This window comes from Lates calcarifer, linkage group LG24, assembly GCF_001640805.2.
Source record: "Lates calcarifer isolate ASB-BC8 linkage group LG24, TLL_Latcal_v3, whole genome shotgun sequence".
NCBI lineage: Eukaryota > Metazoa > Chordata > Actinopteri > Centropomidae > Lates > Lates calcarifer.
In genome coordinates, this window is record NC_066856.1 from 11,459,550 (window position 1) to 11,476,087 (window position 16,538).

General features: G+C 41.6%; 2 protein-coding genes across 3 annotated transcripts; one reads left to right on the forward strand and one right to left on the reverse strand.

Annotated features, from left to right (window-relative positions):
• Positions 1-201: 201 nt before the first annotated feature.
• On the reverse strand, positions 202-5,278 carry mtfr1 (mitochondrial fission regulator 1). Its single transcript, XM_018673919.2, has 8 exons — positions 5,178-5,278; positions 4,131-4,239; positions 3,807-3,905; positions 2,946-3,085; positions 2,612-2,841; positions 2,199-2,457; positions 1,840-2,029; positions 202-1,699 (listed from the first exon to the last, which is right to left on the reverse strand). The coding sequence occupies exons 2-8, from the start codon at positions 4,164-4,166 to the stop codon at positions 1,652-1,654; spliced, it is 1,002 nt and encodes a 333-aa protein (XP_018529435.1). The 5' UTR covers positions 4,167-4,239; positions 5,178-5,278; the 3' UTR covers positions 202-1,651.
• Positions 5,279-5,570: 292 nt separating this feature from the next.
• armc1 (armadillo repeat containing 1) lies at positions 5,571-13,352 on the forward strand. 2 transcript variants are annotated; one of them, XM_018673921.2, is made up of 7 exons: positions 5,571-5,775; positions 6,563-6,771; positions 7,405-7,496; positions 9,298-9,490; positions 10,010-10,126; positions 10,332-10,406; positions 10,997-13,352. In XM_018673921.2, the coding sequence occupies exons 2-7, from the start codon at positions 6,610-6,612 to the stop codon at positions 11,186-11,188; spliced, it is 831 nt and encodes a 276-aa protein (XP_018529437.1). In that variant the 5' UTR covers positions 5,571-5,775; positions 6,563-6,609; the 3' UTR covers positions 11,189-13,352. The 2 variants fall into 2 exon arrangements, with proteins under 2 accessions (XP_018529437.1, XP_018529436.1); XM_018673920.2 differs by having other exon boundaries at positions 5,572-5,775; positions 6,560-6,771.
• The last annotated feature ends 3,186 nt before the right edge of the window (positions 13,353-16,538 follow it).

Consider the following 16,538-nt stretch of genomic DNA (forward strand, 5'->3'; position numbering starts at 1 on the left):
ATGTGCTCTAGACAATGCTCACTCGATAAATTGTAACCTAATGTCTCTTTCACAGTTAGCTTCACACTTAAGTCATGTTAAGTTGCACTGTGGCGCAGGTTGTCCTTTACCTTTGACTATTCATAAGTGATGCAACTATAAGGGCAGGTGACTTTCATAAGAAGGTTCCACTTAAACCATACAGACATAAAAACAAGCAAGTCAGGACAGACCATAAACTTTTATTCAGAGATTTGACAACTCAACAATTTTCAAAGGAAGACAACTCTACTATAAAATTTAGAATAATACATTTAAATCACTCAGTTATTACTGACACATCCAGTTCACTTTCCCTTATAACAAGTGGGAGTTGACTTGAGGCAGCAACTTCACTGACATAAATAGTGGTCTGAACTGGTGACAATGTGCAGTCAGTCACTTTGAACAAAATACTGCTTGAAAACCTCAGTATGTTATGTCACATTTCCAAACTGAGACTTGAAAATGTGACGAGTACTGGCGTGATTACTGGGACACTGATAACGGTGGGTACCTTAGGACCATTGACTGTTGTTTAAATAGACAAAAAAACAAAAACAGTGAACTACAATGATGCAGTATATCTTTAGTGTTGATGTTGAGTCTAGGTTCTGGGAAAGGTTGAAGTGTTTTGCAGTAAGAGGTGATGCTTATCAAAAGAGGTACTGATAAAGAAACACACGTATCTGTACCATCACTAACCTAGAAATACGAACTTTCCTTAACAATTGTGGTATATTTTCCTCACTGTTTACACATCATAGGAAACAAGGGAAATAAAAAAGGGACATGAAAGGTAAAAATTTGGCAGTAAAAGACAGAATACACACTGGAATGTCTTTGGCTCTTAAAAGCACATTATAGGTAAGAGTTATATGATGTCAACTAGCTAGCTAGATAGCTAACTAACCCCTGAAGGAAATTGTCAGCCATGCATATTTGAACCAGCAAAAGACATATAAGCTGTGGCCAGACTGGCAACTGGGGCACAGGCTCAACACATAAAGAAAAATAACATTAATCTAGAACATAATTAACTGTGTTAAAAATAAAATTATCTACTTAACCGCAACATAAATACATAAATCCCCATCATAAATTAGTCTACAAGTCAGCATACATGATGTATATAGACAATACATCACAATATACCACAGGTAAGAAAGTGCTCCCTTTCTTCTGTGGTAGAAGAACTCTTCAGCTTTCACAGACCCCTTAGAAACAGCTGTGTAAAACTGACCAACTACACTATGTGCAACACATTAAACAAAAACCTAATCAAGACTGAACAATACATCTAATAATATTAAAAGATTCTGTAGTGTTGCTTTAACTCGTTTGCCTCTGACACTTTCACTCAGGACTGATGAATGTTCAACAGAAAAACAAAGACATTCAGTTAACACACAAAAAAATTCATTTGTAAAACAGAAAGCTAATATTATAAGTTATAAAAGTGCAAAAAACGGATGGTCAGGATGATCATCGGATGCAACACTTAGGAGATGACTGATACTTGGAGCAGCCTGTTGTCTGGTTCAGGCAGAATCCCTTCTCCTTCCTCAGAAACAGCAGATATTATAAAGGTTGATAAGGCAGTTTCAAATGTCCAAAGTTCAGAATCACCTGTTCAGAGCAACTTCCTTTTCCCAGTAGGTTTCAACATGTGCTGCCCAAACTGTGAAAACAGACAGAAGACAAAATAAAGTACATTACACCAGACAGACAAGAGTCACATCAGTCACTTTTCGTTCACTTAATTCCAATGATGATGAAAGAACATGTGAGATTAGAAAATACAATGAAAACATTTCTCACCAAAGGGGTTTCTGTTCGAGGTTTCATATCTGGAATGGGTAGTTTGAAGTCCTCCTTGTCCTCCTTGTCCTCTTGTCCGCTGTCATGTCGGTAACGGTGGGCAAACTTGCGTTTCAGGGCCTCTGCGATGAGAGCTGCAGCATCTGCAGGCTCGCTGGACTTTACTTTGGTGTCAACTTCCACTGGACGACTACAAAATCATACACATAACAAGGATTATTACAAAGTTTAATCGTTAGAATGTGATTATTTGTGTTGTATACAAGCACGTCTTTCCATATATGAGTAGTAAGTTAAATACACTGCATGTATTTCAATAAATGAATAAGTCTCAATCCACTTCTAAAGTCACGACCCACCTTTTGACTGATCTCAGCTTGACTTTGTTCATGTCCTTCAGGACATCCAGCATGCTGGGGATTTCCGCTGGCTTTGGATCCAAAACAGTCTGACCGTCTGTCCTCTTCCCCCTGCGCTCTTTTATCAAATCAATGGCTGAAAATGTCCGCTGGAGACTTGGTGGTGGTGGGGGAGGAGGTGGTGGTGGTGGTGGTGGGGGAGGGGGAGGCAGGGTGCCGCAGGGTGGAGGGGGAGGAGGAGGTGTCCCTGTGGTAGCAGCTAAAGTGAAACAAAGGAAAAAGGCATACTGAAGCTGTGTAACGTGAAATTCTGCTGCCATCTAGGGGAAAATTTGTATTACTACAGCAGCACAAAAGGAGGAAAACAAATCCCTCAACATACTCACGCAATAGGGAGAGAGCGAAGTGCATACCTGGCTTTGTGTTCTGTTCCTGAGCCAGTACGATTTGTGCTATCTGAGCTCTGAGTTTAGCAAGTTCTGTCTCCAGCGCACTGATCTTCTGAATGGCCTCATCACTTGCGACTGTTGGACCCTGGGGGTCTGGAGCCCCCTGGTGCAGGCTGGGCAGTGACCTGCGGCGGGTTAAGGGTCTTCTCTGAGGCTGGTGGGCTCGAAACACAAGTCCCTGCGGCACCCCTGACCTGTTTCAATAAGACAGTTTATGATTACAGACACTCAACAGAATCACCTTGAAATGAACATTTCATTAACATAAGCCATGACGCTATCTTTATCTCCCTCTCACCTAGGTCTGCCAAAGAAGTCTACATCATCCTCCCACTCCTCGTCCCTGTCAATCCAGCCGACATCAGCCAGAGAGGCCACCTGACAGTTCTGCCTCCTGGCACCAATCAGGACACCAGCGTCCTCAGCGTATGGATGAAGCTGTCGTTTTCAACATTTTGACAAAAAGCATGCCAGGCAAGAATACACACCAGCACACATTACAACACTGCAAATCCACAAATATTTGTTTACAATAAGACATTAATGATAAAGGAAGTAATCAGGTAAAAATGGGGAAAGCTCAGAGGGAGGAGGAGGGGCTACTGTTAATAAAAGGTTCAGATAGCTCAGTAGGTCTTTAATCAGCTCAAGGTTGTTGAAGGTTGCTGAAAAAACTGACCTAAAGCAGACATACTGCATTCCTCTTAGCTAGGGAGGGTGGCTGGAGACAAGAAGAAAAGAAGAAGAGAGAAAGTGTTGACAGAGACGGGAAAGAAAAGACAAGCAAAGTTTTTAATATTACGTGCCAGTGAATTGAAATGTCATTTAAAAACTTATTTTATCAAGAACATATCTCTGTTCTAATGACTTCACCCACTCTGTTTATGGTTCTTAAGTGAAATCAGTCAGACAAGCAAAAGTAAACAAAAAAGCTGAAGAGGGTGTGGGATTTGCCGTCACATGGCAGTGACTCCAGCAGTCAGGAGAGACGGGCAGAAAGATGAGAGAGGACAGGGTTGTGTCGTACGTGACAGATTTAAAGAACCTGAAATGGGCAACAACATGCTGTCATCTCAGAACACAAGATATACACATGACATTTTCAAAGACTAAATGACACAACACTATAAATATGATCATACTGTTAACTTTCCCTTACCTGAAAATGAACCCTGGGGCAGGGTTTAAGAGGAAGACTAGTAGCTATTCTCCTCACAATACTTCTCGAGGACCCGTAGGGCTTGGCTGATCCAAAAGCCTGCAAAACAAGCCACAGAACTCATTACCATTACATTACAAATAAAATGAAAAAAATAACGTCATTCACAGTTATTATTTAAATACAGTGAATACTGAGAAACCTTATCAATGGGCTTTTAGATGCAAGACAGACAAAGGGACAATACATAGTTTTGTGGTCTGTGTGAAAGCACAAAAATCCAATTTTGCAGTGTGTAGGACATCAACACCAACTCTCACATACCAGGTCCATTTCAATCCGTGCATAGTCTTTACTCATCTCTGTCACTGTGTTTCACAATGGCAGATAAACACATGCCTGAACACCAAGGACATCATCACCAAACAGACATCTAGAGGGAGCACAGAGCAAGAGTGAGGGATTCAGGGTGAATCACCTAGAAACATAAAACTTAAAACCAACAGTGACTACTTGAGAAGCTTTATGCTCTATGATATACCTGTGTAAAGATGCTCCAGTACAATATATGGACATAGACTCTATATCAGCCTTCAGTGGTGCTGGCTAATATTAGCTTTGAAAAGTAACAGATATTTGTTGAGTATCATCATCGCTGCCACTACTTGAGGGATGAAGGAATTAGAATTTCTCTGATCATTTTTAGTGTGTAATACAATTGTCAAAGTAGCAACAGAGTAGGTTAAAGTTGTAATCTTTGGATTATTCCCTGTGGGAAAACACAGTAAAATACAGACATGAGTCGGTGCTCGGTACACTAAAATGTAATAACAGCAGTAGCACAGTCCAAGATGTAGCTCAAGATTGTTATCGTTAACAGCTGACGTTGTCATTGCTATTGCATCTTGTGATTTTAGGCTTAACTTGGTTTAACACAGCACCTGAAGAACTCTATTTATTTATCTGTTATTACAACATAATTACGAGAGCGGTTGTTTTCAAGCTAGTCTTAAAGTTGTTTGCTTATGGAAGAGTTCAGTTCATTCTTATATGAAGACAAAGAAAAACCGCGTCGGTTACAGATATTAGCGTATTTCACGCATACGGCAGGTTAACGTGCTAAGCTAAATTAAACGAGTGACTCCTAACTCTAGCGGGCAGTGCGGCTAACGGATGCTAACAGCGATAGCGGGCTAAGTAAGTTCAGGCAACTTGAACAACTATTGACAAGTTTATTAAGATGTTACGAAGACACGGACAATTCCTGGTTATCCCTAATGTGTGACGGTCAACCGTATGTGTTAACGTGATAAACATATTCGAAGATCAGTTGTGTGTATGTGTGTGTGTGCGACTTTGAAACTAACTTACCGAGCCTGACGCTTGCCGACAAGTTTCCAAATTTTTCCAGGGTCATATATCAACTGGAGGAGGCGAGTATTGTAGGCAGACTCGTGTAATACATTTGAGCCAATTGGATTATCCGGACTACAATAGGTAGGTTGTCACTTTTGGGCGTCACTATTGGTTATTCATATTGATTGACAGACAAATTCACCAATTAGATTTGACCTTTGAGGCAAAACTATCAGATGATTGGGTTTTGCATTACTCAATCAGAGTATATCGTCACACCACACGTCAGGAACCCTGTGGATGTTCGTTATATTCCCCCAGATTTCCCGGCGGAGCTGCGTCCGTGTTAAACTGCTGGGATCTTTATGGAAAACTGGGATGTCCTCGTTAACAAAACAGCTGTACCCATTGATGTGCCACAAAACCCAAACACCGTGTCCAGCTGCTAGCTAAAGAAGCATAGTAAAAAGAAAGAGGCGCAGGCCTAGCTTTAGTGAAATTGTTGTCACGTTTGTCACATTACCTAGCTGTTTCTTCTTACGTCGTTTTTGCATCTCTTGTAACTGAAGTCAGCCGGTGTTGTCTCATGATTTTACCAAAGACTGACAAAAAGGTATGCTATGTTTGTCAAGTAACATTAGCTAACCTAGCTTAGCTGCAGAATCGCCTCTGTACCACAGGGCGTGATTTGAGGTTAGGTTGGGGGTCGTAGAAAGTGTCTTTGTCAGAAACGAGTGTTTGTATTTTGGTTCACGAAAAACACTTTAGCAGTAAACCCTGGGATTAAACCGCAGTATTTTATAACTTGTTCTTACATGTGATAGCTACACTCTTATCAGTGCATACCGGTGAAATCAGTAACTTGACACGAAGCACTTATCAGATTGTGTAGAACCACATTTCAGAGGTTATTGCTGATATAAATACACAGAAACTCCAACAGATCATTTAAACCTGGTCTAAGGCAATGGGATGGTGGTTAAAGTTTAGTAGTTAGCGCATGTCACAAGGTCTTTATGTTGCAAGGTGTGACATTATTGTCCACCAAGTTAGGAAAAATAAACTTTAAAACTGCCTTTGAGATTTTCTGCCATACAGATAGCATTAAATAAACAGTTAATTATTGTTCATGTGATGAAGAAAAATGTCAAACTTTTACTGGCTTCAGCTTCTCAAATGTGAAGATTTGATGTTCGTCTCTATTGTACATCATTACAAATTCAATATTTAGGGGTTTTCTGTAGTGGTCAGAAAAAATAAGCAATTTGAAGACCTCACTCTGGGGACATATTTACCAGTTTTCTAACATTTTGCAGTCAAGGCAGTTAAGTGAAAAAACTACACATTAGTCTTTATCTGTAAAAATTCCCTGAATAATCTCACCTTTCTCTTCTCAGTAGAGTGAAGAGGTTGGTTTGATGTGCGAGGCGTTAAAGCAAGCGGCACCATGAGCGCGGAGGTGGATGCGCTGACCGTGGTGAACCAGCTGCGGGATCTTGCTGCGGACCCCCTGAACCGAAGAGCCATAGTAGAAGATCAGGGCTGTCTGCCAGGTCTCATTCTTTTTTTGGACCACCCCAACCCGCAGGTCGTCTACTCTGCACTACTGGTGAGCATTGTCTAAGTACATGTTGAGATAAATATCCCTTGTAGTACAGATAGTTATTGTTGTAAGGAAAAAAAATACAAAGTTGGAATACACAGGAAATTGAATGAAGTTATCATTCTTGTTGAAATATCCACAGCTTGTTAGATCATTCTTTTTATTTGGTTGAATAGTCAGTTCCTTACTGATTCTTTATCTGCTATTTTCCACTCATGTCATAATTTGTGCCTCCTGCTATCCACTGGTGTCAGAGCTGAGTCCCAGTCACAGTCACAAGCAGACACGTGGTGGCTGCATATTTAAAAACACTGCCCAATGGTGACATCTGCTGTCTGTATTGTGCTGTAAACACAACAGAGCCTTCATATAGCAACTTCTCCCCACTTCTTCCACCACTTATAGTATATGACTTGTAGTGACAGTACATATTTAAGTGCCATTATGTAATAGTTGCTTCTTGACGGTACCCCGTGAAGTGTAAACAAAGGGTCAGCGCATGTGTATTTATATTGGTTATGTAATATTTTACCACTGCACATGCATGCTCCCTTTTTAAAAGCTCTCTCTGTTATGAAACGGAAAACGGACTGTCAACTTTTAATGCCAGATAGATAACAGTTGCCCTTGTCCTCGCAGGCCGTGCGCTACCTGGCAGAATGTCGAGCCAACAGGGAGAAGATGAAGGGCGAGCTGGGCATGATGCTGAGTTTGCAGAATGTCATGCAGAAGCAAGTTCCTGTCACCACCACATCAAACACACACACACACACACACATGCTCACTGTGCACTTCTGCACATAAAACCTTAACCTAGTATTTCTTTTGTATTGGGCGGACAACCTGTGCCAGTCTGCAGATTTTCCAGGCAGGACAACGTCCTTCCATCTGCCATGTCAGGATGAATGTGATTAAAGTTGAATTAGAATAGGGTGGTAACCAGCTAAATTGCTGTTTCTGCATGTCATAGATTTTAATGCATCCTGCCATCCTGCTACGATTTCTTGATGAGTCCACTTGCATATTTTTACTGGATTTAGCAAGTTATTTTACTGATGTGGCTGAATTAGCACACGTGATATATTGTAAGCACATTCTTAGTTGTCTGGTTTTAATCTAATATCCATTGTTTTATTTAGTTTAATCTATTTTTTCTAAAAGAACATGATAAACACATGCTCTGGTCTCTCACAAAGTGTTGGAAGGAGGTCTAGTTTGAGGAGGTGTTGAGCTCCAAACCACTTGTCTTACCCAAGGGTTTGTGGCAGTTTTGCTAAATGATTGCTGTTCATCATTAGCACCCTGATAGGAATAGACCTATGTTCAAGTGGCCGACTGAAGTTCGTATGATTTCGCCACTCCCCCCCCCTCCACCTCTTCCTGCTGGCAAAGCTCCCACTCAACCCTGGAGTAAGCCAGTCACTTCTGCTAGTCATGGGTTGCATCAAGAAGAGCCCTGCAGTGACAGCAGCAGCAGCTCTCCCTACTTGCAGTCCAGTCAATCTGACTTTGGGTAGAGGTCGATCATAGCCGGGACAGAGTGGGAACACGTAGCTGTTGGGGGAGCGTCTAGCATAGTTGCACGAAACAGGTGTGAATACCATTTTTATTCCTTCCAACTTATCACGATCTGAAGCACAAGAAGATGTGGCCTCTTGTTCAATACATGCAGTGATGACTAGATAAATAAATCAATTGAAGAGAGTGTCTGACTTGCTGAGAGGCTGACAGGCTTCCATAGAGCTGGAGTGGGGATGTGTTGTACAGCGCCGGGGAGCACCAAGCCCCCAGAGGGCAGCCACGCCAGACAGCTGATGTCGTATGTGGTTACTATAGAAGGAGTGATGACTGTGTGACATATAAAGCAGTATAGCCTGCAGGGGTATCCCAGGATCTCTCACAAAATATGAGTTCTGGCATTACAACTGCAACTGACCTCATGTGGCTTCTTCAAGGAAAGCTGCCACCACTAAAATATTATGCTCTGATATTGATTTTTTTCTGAAAAGGGCAGTAAAAACCTGTAGTGTAAGCTTAATTAGCTTGAGTTTGAATGTTATGGTGGATGGCAGCTAAGGAATTTTGGGACAGACTGACTCAAAGATTGACAGCGTTTCTAAATTTGTTGTATATTATGTGAATGTGGGTGTCTGTCACTGTGTCTACACATGGCACCTGCAAAGTTCTAAGTCTCTAGTGGCAGACCAAGAAGGACCACATCCATTGGAGCTTAATGAATTAATTTCGGTTTTGAACACAATTCGCACCTCTCTCCCACAGAGGCATACAGATATCGCGATCATCTGCCTTAGTATTGGTTGTGCTATCTTGCCTTTCAACAGAAATATCCTGACACAGTGATATGGCTATTTATAACTGCATATTCCTGAACATGAATTATACCTACCTTTAACTGCATTGCACCTAAAAGTACACTATTTTAGCACAGCAGATCAGTTCAGCTGAGTGGCACTGAAAATGTGTGTACATAAACCACATTTCACAAATTAATCATTTTTTCTCTCGCTGAAGGAGTACATCGCCCGGGGAGACCAAACTGCTGGCCTCTGAGATCTATGAGATCCTGCAGTCGGCCGGTAAAGAAGAGGCTGAACAGGCGGAGGCGGCTGCCGCCTCTTGCCGGCGTAAAGCCCAGTTCTTCCTGGGCTCCAATAACAAGAGGGCCAAAACGGTGGTGCTGCACATTGATGGGTTGGATGACTCTGTAAGTGTTCCCACAGGAAACAAGCCAAAGCATGCACCAAGAAAAAAAAAATCTTTCTGGGGCATCATCATCATTTGCTGTTGTCATAATCAAAGAGCATCTTAGCGGTGTCTATCTGGCACAGGATAGGAGGGCGGAGGGGTCAGGTTGTAAATGTCAGGCATTGAACAGCAGGACGTTGAGATTGAACCTGAATGCCACTCTGCAGGAAGCTTGCACCTAGCCAGATTACATTACAGCAGACAGACGGCCTCTGGTGGGCTGCATCGCTATCACTACAGCAGAAACACACATCACTCTGGCAGCGGGAAACTGAAGTCATGTGAACTGTTTTACAATATTATTTTTAAGCCCTCATTTAAATCTAATTCAACTGTAGCTAATTCTGCATTCACATTCTCAGTCTTAGACTGTTTAATCTGTAAGCGTCACAGTCATTTCTTAATTTCTTATGACATGCTGGCCTTGTTGTTTCACACATACATTCATACTTTTCACCTGGTTCCTGCCCATCGTCAGACTCGAAGGAGCCTGTGTGAGGAGGCCTTGCTAAAGATTCGAGGGGTCATCAGCTTCACTTTCCAGATGGCTGTCAAGAGATGTGTTGTCAGGATCCGCTCTGACCTTAAAGCCGAGGTACGTGTCTGTGCAGCAAACCACCCAGGAAGTTAGGGATACATAATGTTTTTACCAACGTCTGATAAGAAATGAATATCAGCTTATTTTTGATTAACAGAAGTAATTAGCGTTAACATTTAATTTCTCCAAAGTACTCTATTCTTGTTTCAGTTGAAGACTGATGGTAACTTTTATGAACCTAAGTATTTTGTTTTCCTCACAGGCCCTGGGCACAGCAATCAACTCCACCAAAGTAATGAAGGCTCAGCAGGTGGTGAAGACAGAAGATGGAGCAGAGGTAAGATTATAATTGTTATACATACAGAAAGACTAATTAACTTTGCTTGGGAGTAGTCAACTGATAGGTCAGTGTGCTCGCTGTATATTGCGTGTATCTCTGTACAGGGAGTGTAGCCCTCCTGCCTGTGGCTGAGACTTATTCACACTGACATGATTAGCTAGTCACATCTCTGCCTCAGCCTGTAGGCTAGTTGTTTTTTGCCAAACACATGACTGGTCCTGGCTGTACCTTTTTAAAGCAGTGTGTTACCAAACTGTACAGTGAAGCTGTGTTTGAAACTGCTAACTTTCAACAATATTTGAGATTCCAAAGTGTTCATTTTCCAATAATCTGTGAAGAATTCTAATAATTGTTGCTGCAGCTTATTGAAACTAACAGGCAATGGTTTGTAGTAGTCATATATATTGTGGCCAGCAGGGGTCAGACCTGGCTCAGTCATGTATTCTGACTCCAGATGATGATAATTGCACTGTGGTCAACAACAGCGTTTGACATTAATCCTGGAATCTTATTAATTGATGTTTTGGACACATTGCTCGCTTCACAGAGAAAAAAACTCACAATTCATTCCCCTTGTCTCTGTGCAGCTCATGGTGCCATTCCAGGAGGACTCTGCGGTGCTGGTGGAGGAGAACACGGACATCCCAGACTACCTGCCCGAGGAGGAGAGTCCATCCCAGGAGCAGGACAAGGCTGTCACACGCGTAGGCTCCATCACAGACGGCATGGGTTGGCTCAGCACGGCTGCCAACTTCCTGACCCGCTCCTTTTACTGGTGACCTCTTCCTGTGTTCATCTCTCTCTTGCTTGCCCCGTTCCCCCCCAAAAAGTACTATCCAGCTGCAGCCTTAGCATCTCTCAGCCTAGTCCCCCACCCCCCCGGACAAAGCCCTACTCTAGGCTAGACTCCCCCCCTCCCTGCAAAGCGCACAGAGCCCAGCCACACATGTGCAACAAGTGCTGGACTGCCAAGTGGAACCTGCAATAACTTAAACTCGTGTATATATTGAGTTACAAAACCTCACTACTGGCTGTATGTGCACATCTATATACTAGCTGCGTTTGTATCTCACAAAACATAGCCAGAGGACTTTAAATCAACCAAAACCAAATAGCATTCTGGAAATGTGCATCACTGCACTGGCAGAGTTGACATGTGGCAGGTGTATTTAATTGTTGTTCGGCTGATTTTGCGTACGTTGAAAACTGGGAGTTCTATTTTTTTGTGCATGATTTTGGTTGCTTTCCCTCCGATATGATTCCCAATCATGGTCCTTTTACTATATATTTTTTTCATATTTTTCATTCTTTAAATCCTTAATTAAGCAGATTTTTTTCTTCCCTTTACAGATTTTTTTAGCATGCTGAGTTTTTTGTGCCAATCTTGCCTGATGCCTAGATTTGTGATAATTGTCTGTGCCTTTTTTGACATTTCACTGTAATTATTATTTATTCATCATTCATTCAAATGATTGGAGAGCTCCGAGCATGTCAGATGTAACGTTTGTGCTTCCCTAGCAGCAGCCGGCCTCCCCCAGCTTTCAGCTCACTGAGGGACGCCACTTCAGTAGAAATAGTAAAACTAGACACCAGCACGAGGCTGCAGGCCCATTCAGCCACTGGCTCTCATGCATATGACTGTTTGTTACATACTGAAATACGAACTGATTAGCTAGCTGGCTGATTAATACACCACCCCTCGCTCTGTTTAGTTGTTTCTGCCACAAATCAGGACTCCTCCAATGATGATGCTTCGAATGCAGCAAAAATCAAACGAGAGTTCTGCAGTGGCGGTGAATTGACTGACAGCTCCTTGTGTCACTTGCACAGATTTTAGGCTACCTCTGCTTTCAGTGTCCTATCTCACTTCAGCATTACGGTCTTCTGTAGTTTTAGTCAAACCCCTAGATCAGCATGGTGAAGACAAATGTGTTAGCTGCCTGCTCATGCACCTGGACTCCCTCTGACATTTTTTACAGTGTTGTGAACCCGCCCATTCAGTTCAGTATTCAGTTTAACCAGCAGTGTCCTTAAAGCGAAGATCATTTTGGTGCACTCTCACACACACGCACATAAAGAGGACTTGCTAATGCTGTCACATGAGCAGTAGCAGCGTACTGTAACAAGGGTGTGGTTATGTACATTTTGTAAATGGTGCCTGATTCTCAGATCTCAGGCGTTACACGTGAAGGACAATTTTTTTGTTTTTGTAATACTAATTCACATTTTATGTTACAAAGCATAAGAGTTTGTAGCAGCTAATGCTAAAACTCATATTCTTGATTCTTTAACCCTTACAATCCTGTCACTCACACCAGTTTCAATTATTATCTCCTCTGACTCGTGTGAGTGTCATTAACAATCACATACAGTGCTGACCAGGTGACTTTTATTGTTTTGATGGCGTGGAGATGTCACAGTTGGTCAAGGTCAAATTGATGGAATGGCACAGAATGACCTGAATAACCTGAGTGGATGGTGGCTATTCTCTGGAAAAGCAATAATTTTTTGCATTACATGTATGCTATAGTTCAGTAACAATCTTCAAAATACTGTTTTAAATAAAAGTATTAGTTAAAAGTCAGGCTCATCATCAGTATTAAAATTCTTTACCTGTCCATTTTGCAGAATTTTATCTCTAAATTGCATCATGTCACTTCATGTTAACATTGGGTGTCTCTGCTCATACTAGCAACGAAAGATTACTTGAAAGTTTGTTTTCTTAGAACTGTCCTTATGTGTCGATCAAAGTGTAAATTACCCTTTACTGTTAGTTTTACCACATCTGTAAGGCTGAGAATGAACCGCAAACTAAGTTCTCAAAAATGTAACATGTACAGACTTCATCTGTCATCAAATGTAATATAATGTAATGCAGATCTTAAAACTGTAGATTCCCATACACTGTTAATGCAAACAATGATAAACTTAAAATCAAACTTTGTCTAGTGCTTTTTATTCTCAGCATCGTTTTTGTATCAGGGTGTAGTGAATATGAAAAGCGTTGATCTATGATTTCCTAGTATTATACTCTCATGATACTCCTATCCTCCTGGCATGTGCAGTGGTCACACCAGTGCTCCAGACCTCACTTGGTCAAATCAAATTGCTGAGGGCAGCAACCATTCTTAGCAAAGAGGGGGGCGAATTCAGTTTTCTTTACTGGTGCATAAGTGAGGTGCCCCAGGGCAATCCTGTAGCCTGCCCACCACCTCCCCCAGCCGTGGTGCTGGTAGGCAAGCAGAGGCAGCAGCCAGCCCCAGCTGGAGGCCCTGCAGCCACTGCTGCTGCTGCTGCTGATGCTGCTGAGCCTCCAATGAGACACTGTGCCAAGCTGGAGAGAGGAGGCCTTAACTGCCCTGCTGATGGACGGTGACCAGAGATGATGTTTAATGTTATTTTCGACAAAACACTTTTAAATTTGCTCAGGCCATTTTCTAATTAAGCTTTTATTTCTTCTGGATAATCGACTGGAAAACTCTTTTACATGAAGGCCCTGCAAAGAAATGCAAAAGGAAGATCTTCCAATATTAACAAAGCTTGTGATCGTTTGCTTATATATTATTTATTATTTTTCTTGTGTTTTTGTACCTGAACTCGGAAAACAAGCAGGCAAATCCAATCTCTTTTTTACGATTTGATTTTCTTTCTTTTCTTTTTTTTTTAATCTCATCTCACCTGTCTATTTGAGATGAGCTCTATTCTGGAGCTCTTGGTCATAACACATAATTTTACATCAGGAAGTGGCTGTTTTCTCAGTGGTCAAGGAATTGTAGATGTTGAAATTTCCATATTTTCTGAGCACTTTAAGGACTTCTGATCCATGCTGCCTTAAATGTTAAGAAGTTTTAAACCTCACATTTAGTCTCTGTGGTATTTTTGCAACAAGAAGCTGTAAGCCCTGTACAATAGGTAATGTTAATCTAAAATAACAGATTTTACCCAAAACACAGCCTGTCTGCATTTTAGACTTACCAATTCTTGTGTGCCCCTTGTAGTGCCACAGACAGCCTGGATAAGTTCCAACCATTCACTGTGACTAAATACACAGTGTATGGGTGTCTGTGGCCTGGGAGGCCTCTAAGCTCATATTTCTCACACATCACCACTAGAGAGAGACAGTAAGCCTGACAAAGAGAACAAATGAGAGAGTGTGAGGTCCACAGTATAATCTCAAAACATCCCATGAAAACACTTGTTTGTAATTGGATGACCTAAGATTCCTAATGCTATCTGCAGCCCTGCTGAAACCACATTTCCATCTGGTTGGTTTGAGCAAGAATCATCATTAACACACCACACCCATTAACATGCTTTGTTCACCTCAGACTGTAATATCTGCAGACTAATGCGGCCATAAGGTTGTTTTTAGTAGTTAATATCGTGTGCACCTTTCCCTACAGCGCCTGAGCACTAATGTTAAGCAATTTCCAGCTTTAAATGATTTTCTTTAAGGGTTCATATGCTGCCCTGCAATGATATTACTTCTCTCAGAAGTTTTGCACATAAGAGGACATCCTCCAGAGAACAGAAAGTGGCTCCCTCTGCTCATTTTCAAATTAAAGCCACAGATAATTTCACTTTCACTCCTCCTTGAGTTCTCTGGATAAGCCACCTTGCAATTCCACCTTCTTTCATCCCCTGTCAGATAAAACACAATCAGACTGTCTGGTGCACAGTCCTCATCTATGCAGGGCCATATCAGCCCAGTTGCATACATGTGCATAAATGTGTTGTCAGTATCACCCTCCCACCTGTGTGTATTTGCATGGTTAATCTGTGCAGGGGAGGGGGGGTGATGAGGTTGGTAGATAGGTGCGTCTCACAGTCCCATGGGCTCTTGAAGAATTTTATTGGAGGTTCAGCTCCCAGTCAATGGGATCAGCCGTAAATCCCGCTCAGAGTGTGGCAGGAAATGATGTGACTCCGGCAATTTATGTCAAATAACTTTTGAGGATGTGTGAGTGTAGCGATCAGCGCTACCGGGGCAGCGATAACTCTTCGGCAGGGGGGCCCCGGTGAAGATTTAATTGAGACATTTTTCTTTATCTGGAGCGAAGCGCCGGAGCCGTGTTGTTGTGTAACGAGATGTAATGTCTCTCTTTATACCGGGGTCAACATCCAAGATGAGGGAAGGTCAGGGACTGACTGTTTGAGCATCCAATTTAGTCACGTAATACCCCCTCCACAGGGAGCTGGGTAAAGACACAGAGTATTAAGTTACACAGTTCACATATCACACACAGACATGATAGCCTGTGCTGCAGGAATATAATGCATCTGTGTGAGTTCATGTGTAGCCTTTCTGAGTGTTTGCTGAAAAAGTAAAGTGATGTGGTTGCAGAGTGTGACCCATTTTCATTCGACTACATGGTGAAAGTATCGATACCACTTCATAATAAGGCATCCTTATTGAGGTTTTAAATTGTTACTAGGTATTTGTAATGCTCAATAAAACTCTCACTACTTCCTTATAGATCAGTTATAAACCATTAATAAGAACAAACTGTGGGTTGCCAGGTTGTTAAAAACCCTCTCTGTTCGGTAATGCAGTAATGATAGCTGACCATCAATAAATGCTCATTGGTGTCTCACTTTTTAATGGACCATGAAGTCTGCAGTTCTAAATCTTAATAAGTCATTAATATAGTGGTTTCGCCATCAAGTCTGCAGTTGTAATGTTAATAAATAGTTAAATAACAAAGTTAAGTGGTCAAATGTCCAGCTAGTAAAAGGGACTTTCACAACCTGGCAAAGTTGTTGTTTGTAGTTCTATTTTTGTTCTATTAGAAAGAGGAGGTAAGTATTCAGTACCACAATTTTACATTGCAAGTACAGGTTCTGTATTAATATGAACTTAAAAGTCAAAGTACTCAAATTTGGTACTCATAATCCAGAATGGCTCCTGTCAGTATTATGTTATACTTTAGAATTATTACTGATGCATGTAAGCATCACATAATGTAGCTGTATGGTCAAGGTGAATTTTATCCACTGCTGGTAGTGCTATCTATCACTATGGATCATATGTTAATATTGTTGATCATATAATATTATTGATCTTATTACAAGCTTATCAGGTCTTGTAGCTATGCAATCTGTAGTGACAGGACAATGCAGAGGTACTCA

Coding starts and splice junctions, on each gene's coding strand:
- mtfr1 (XM_018673919.2), bottom strand. CDS start 4,166: ATGAGTAAAGACTATGCACGGATTGAAATGGACCTG. Junction 2,842..2,945: donor GACTTCTTTGGCAGACCTAG/GTGAGAGGGAGA, acceptor TTATTGAAACAG/GTCAGGGGTGCCGCAGGGAC. Junction 2,458..2,611: donor GGAACAGAACACAAAGCCAG/GTATGCACTTCG, acceptor GTTTCACTTTAG/CTGCTACCACAGGGACACCT.
- armc1 (XM_018673921.2), top strand. CDS start 6,610: ATGAGCGCGGAGGTGGATGCGCTGACCGTGGTGAACCAGCTGCGGGAT. Junction 7,497..9,297: donor TTGCAGAATGTCATGCAGAA/GCAAGTTCCTGT, acceptor CTCTCGCTGAAG/GAGTACATCGCCCGGGGAGA. Junction 10,127..10,331: donor GCTCTGACCTTAAAGCCGAG/GTACGTGTCTGT, acceptor TTTTCCTCACAG/GCCCTGGGCACAGCAATCAA.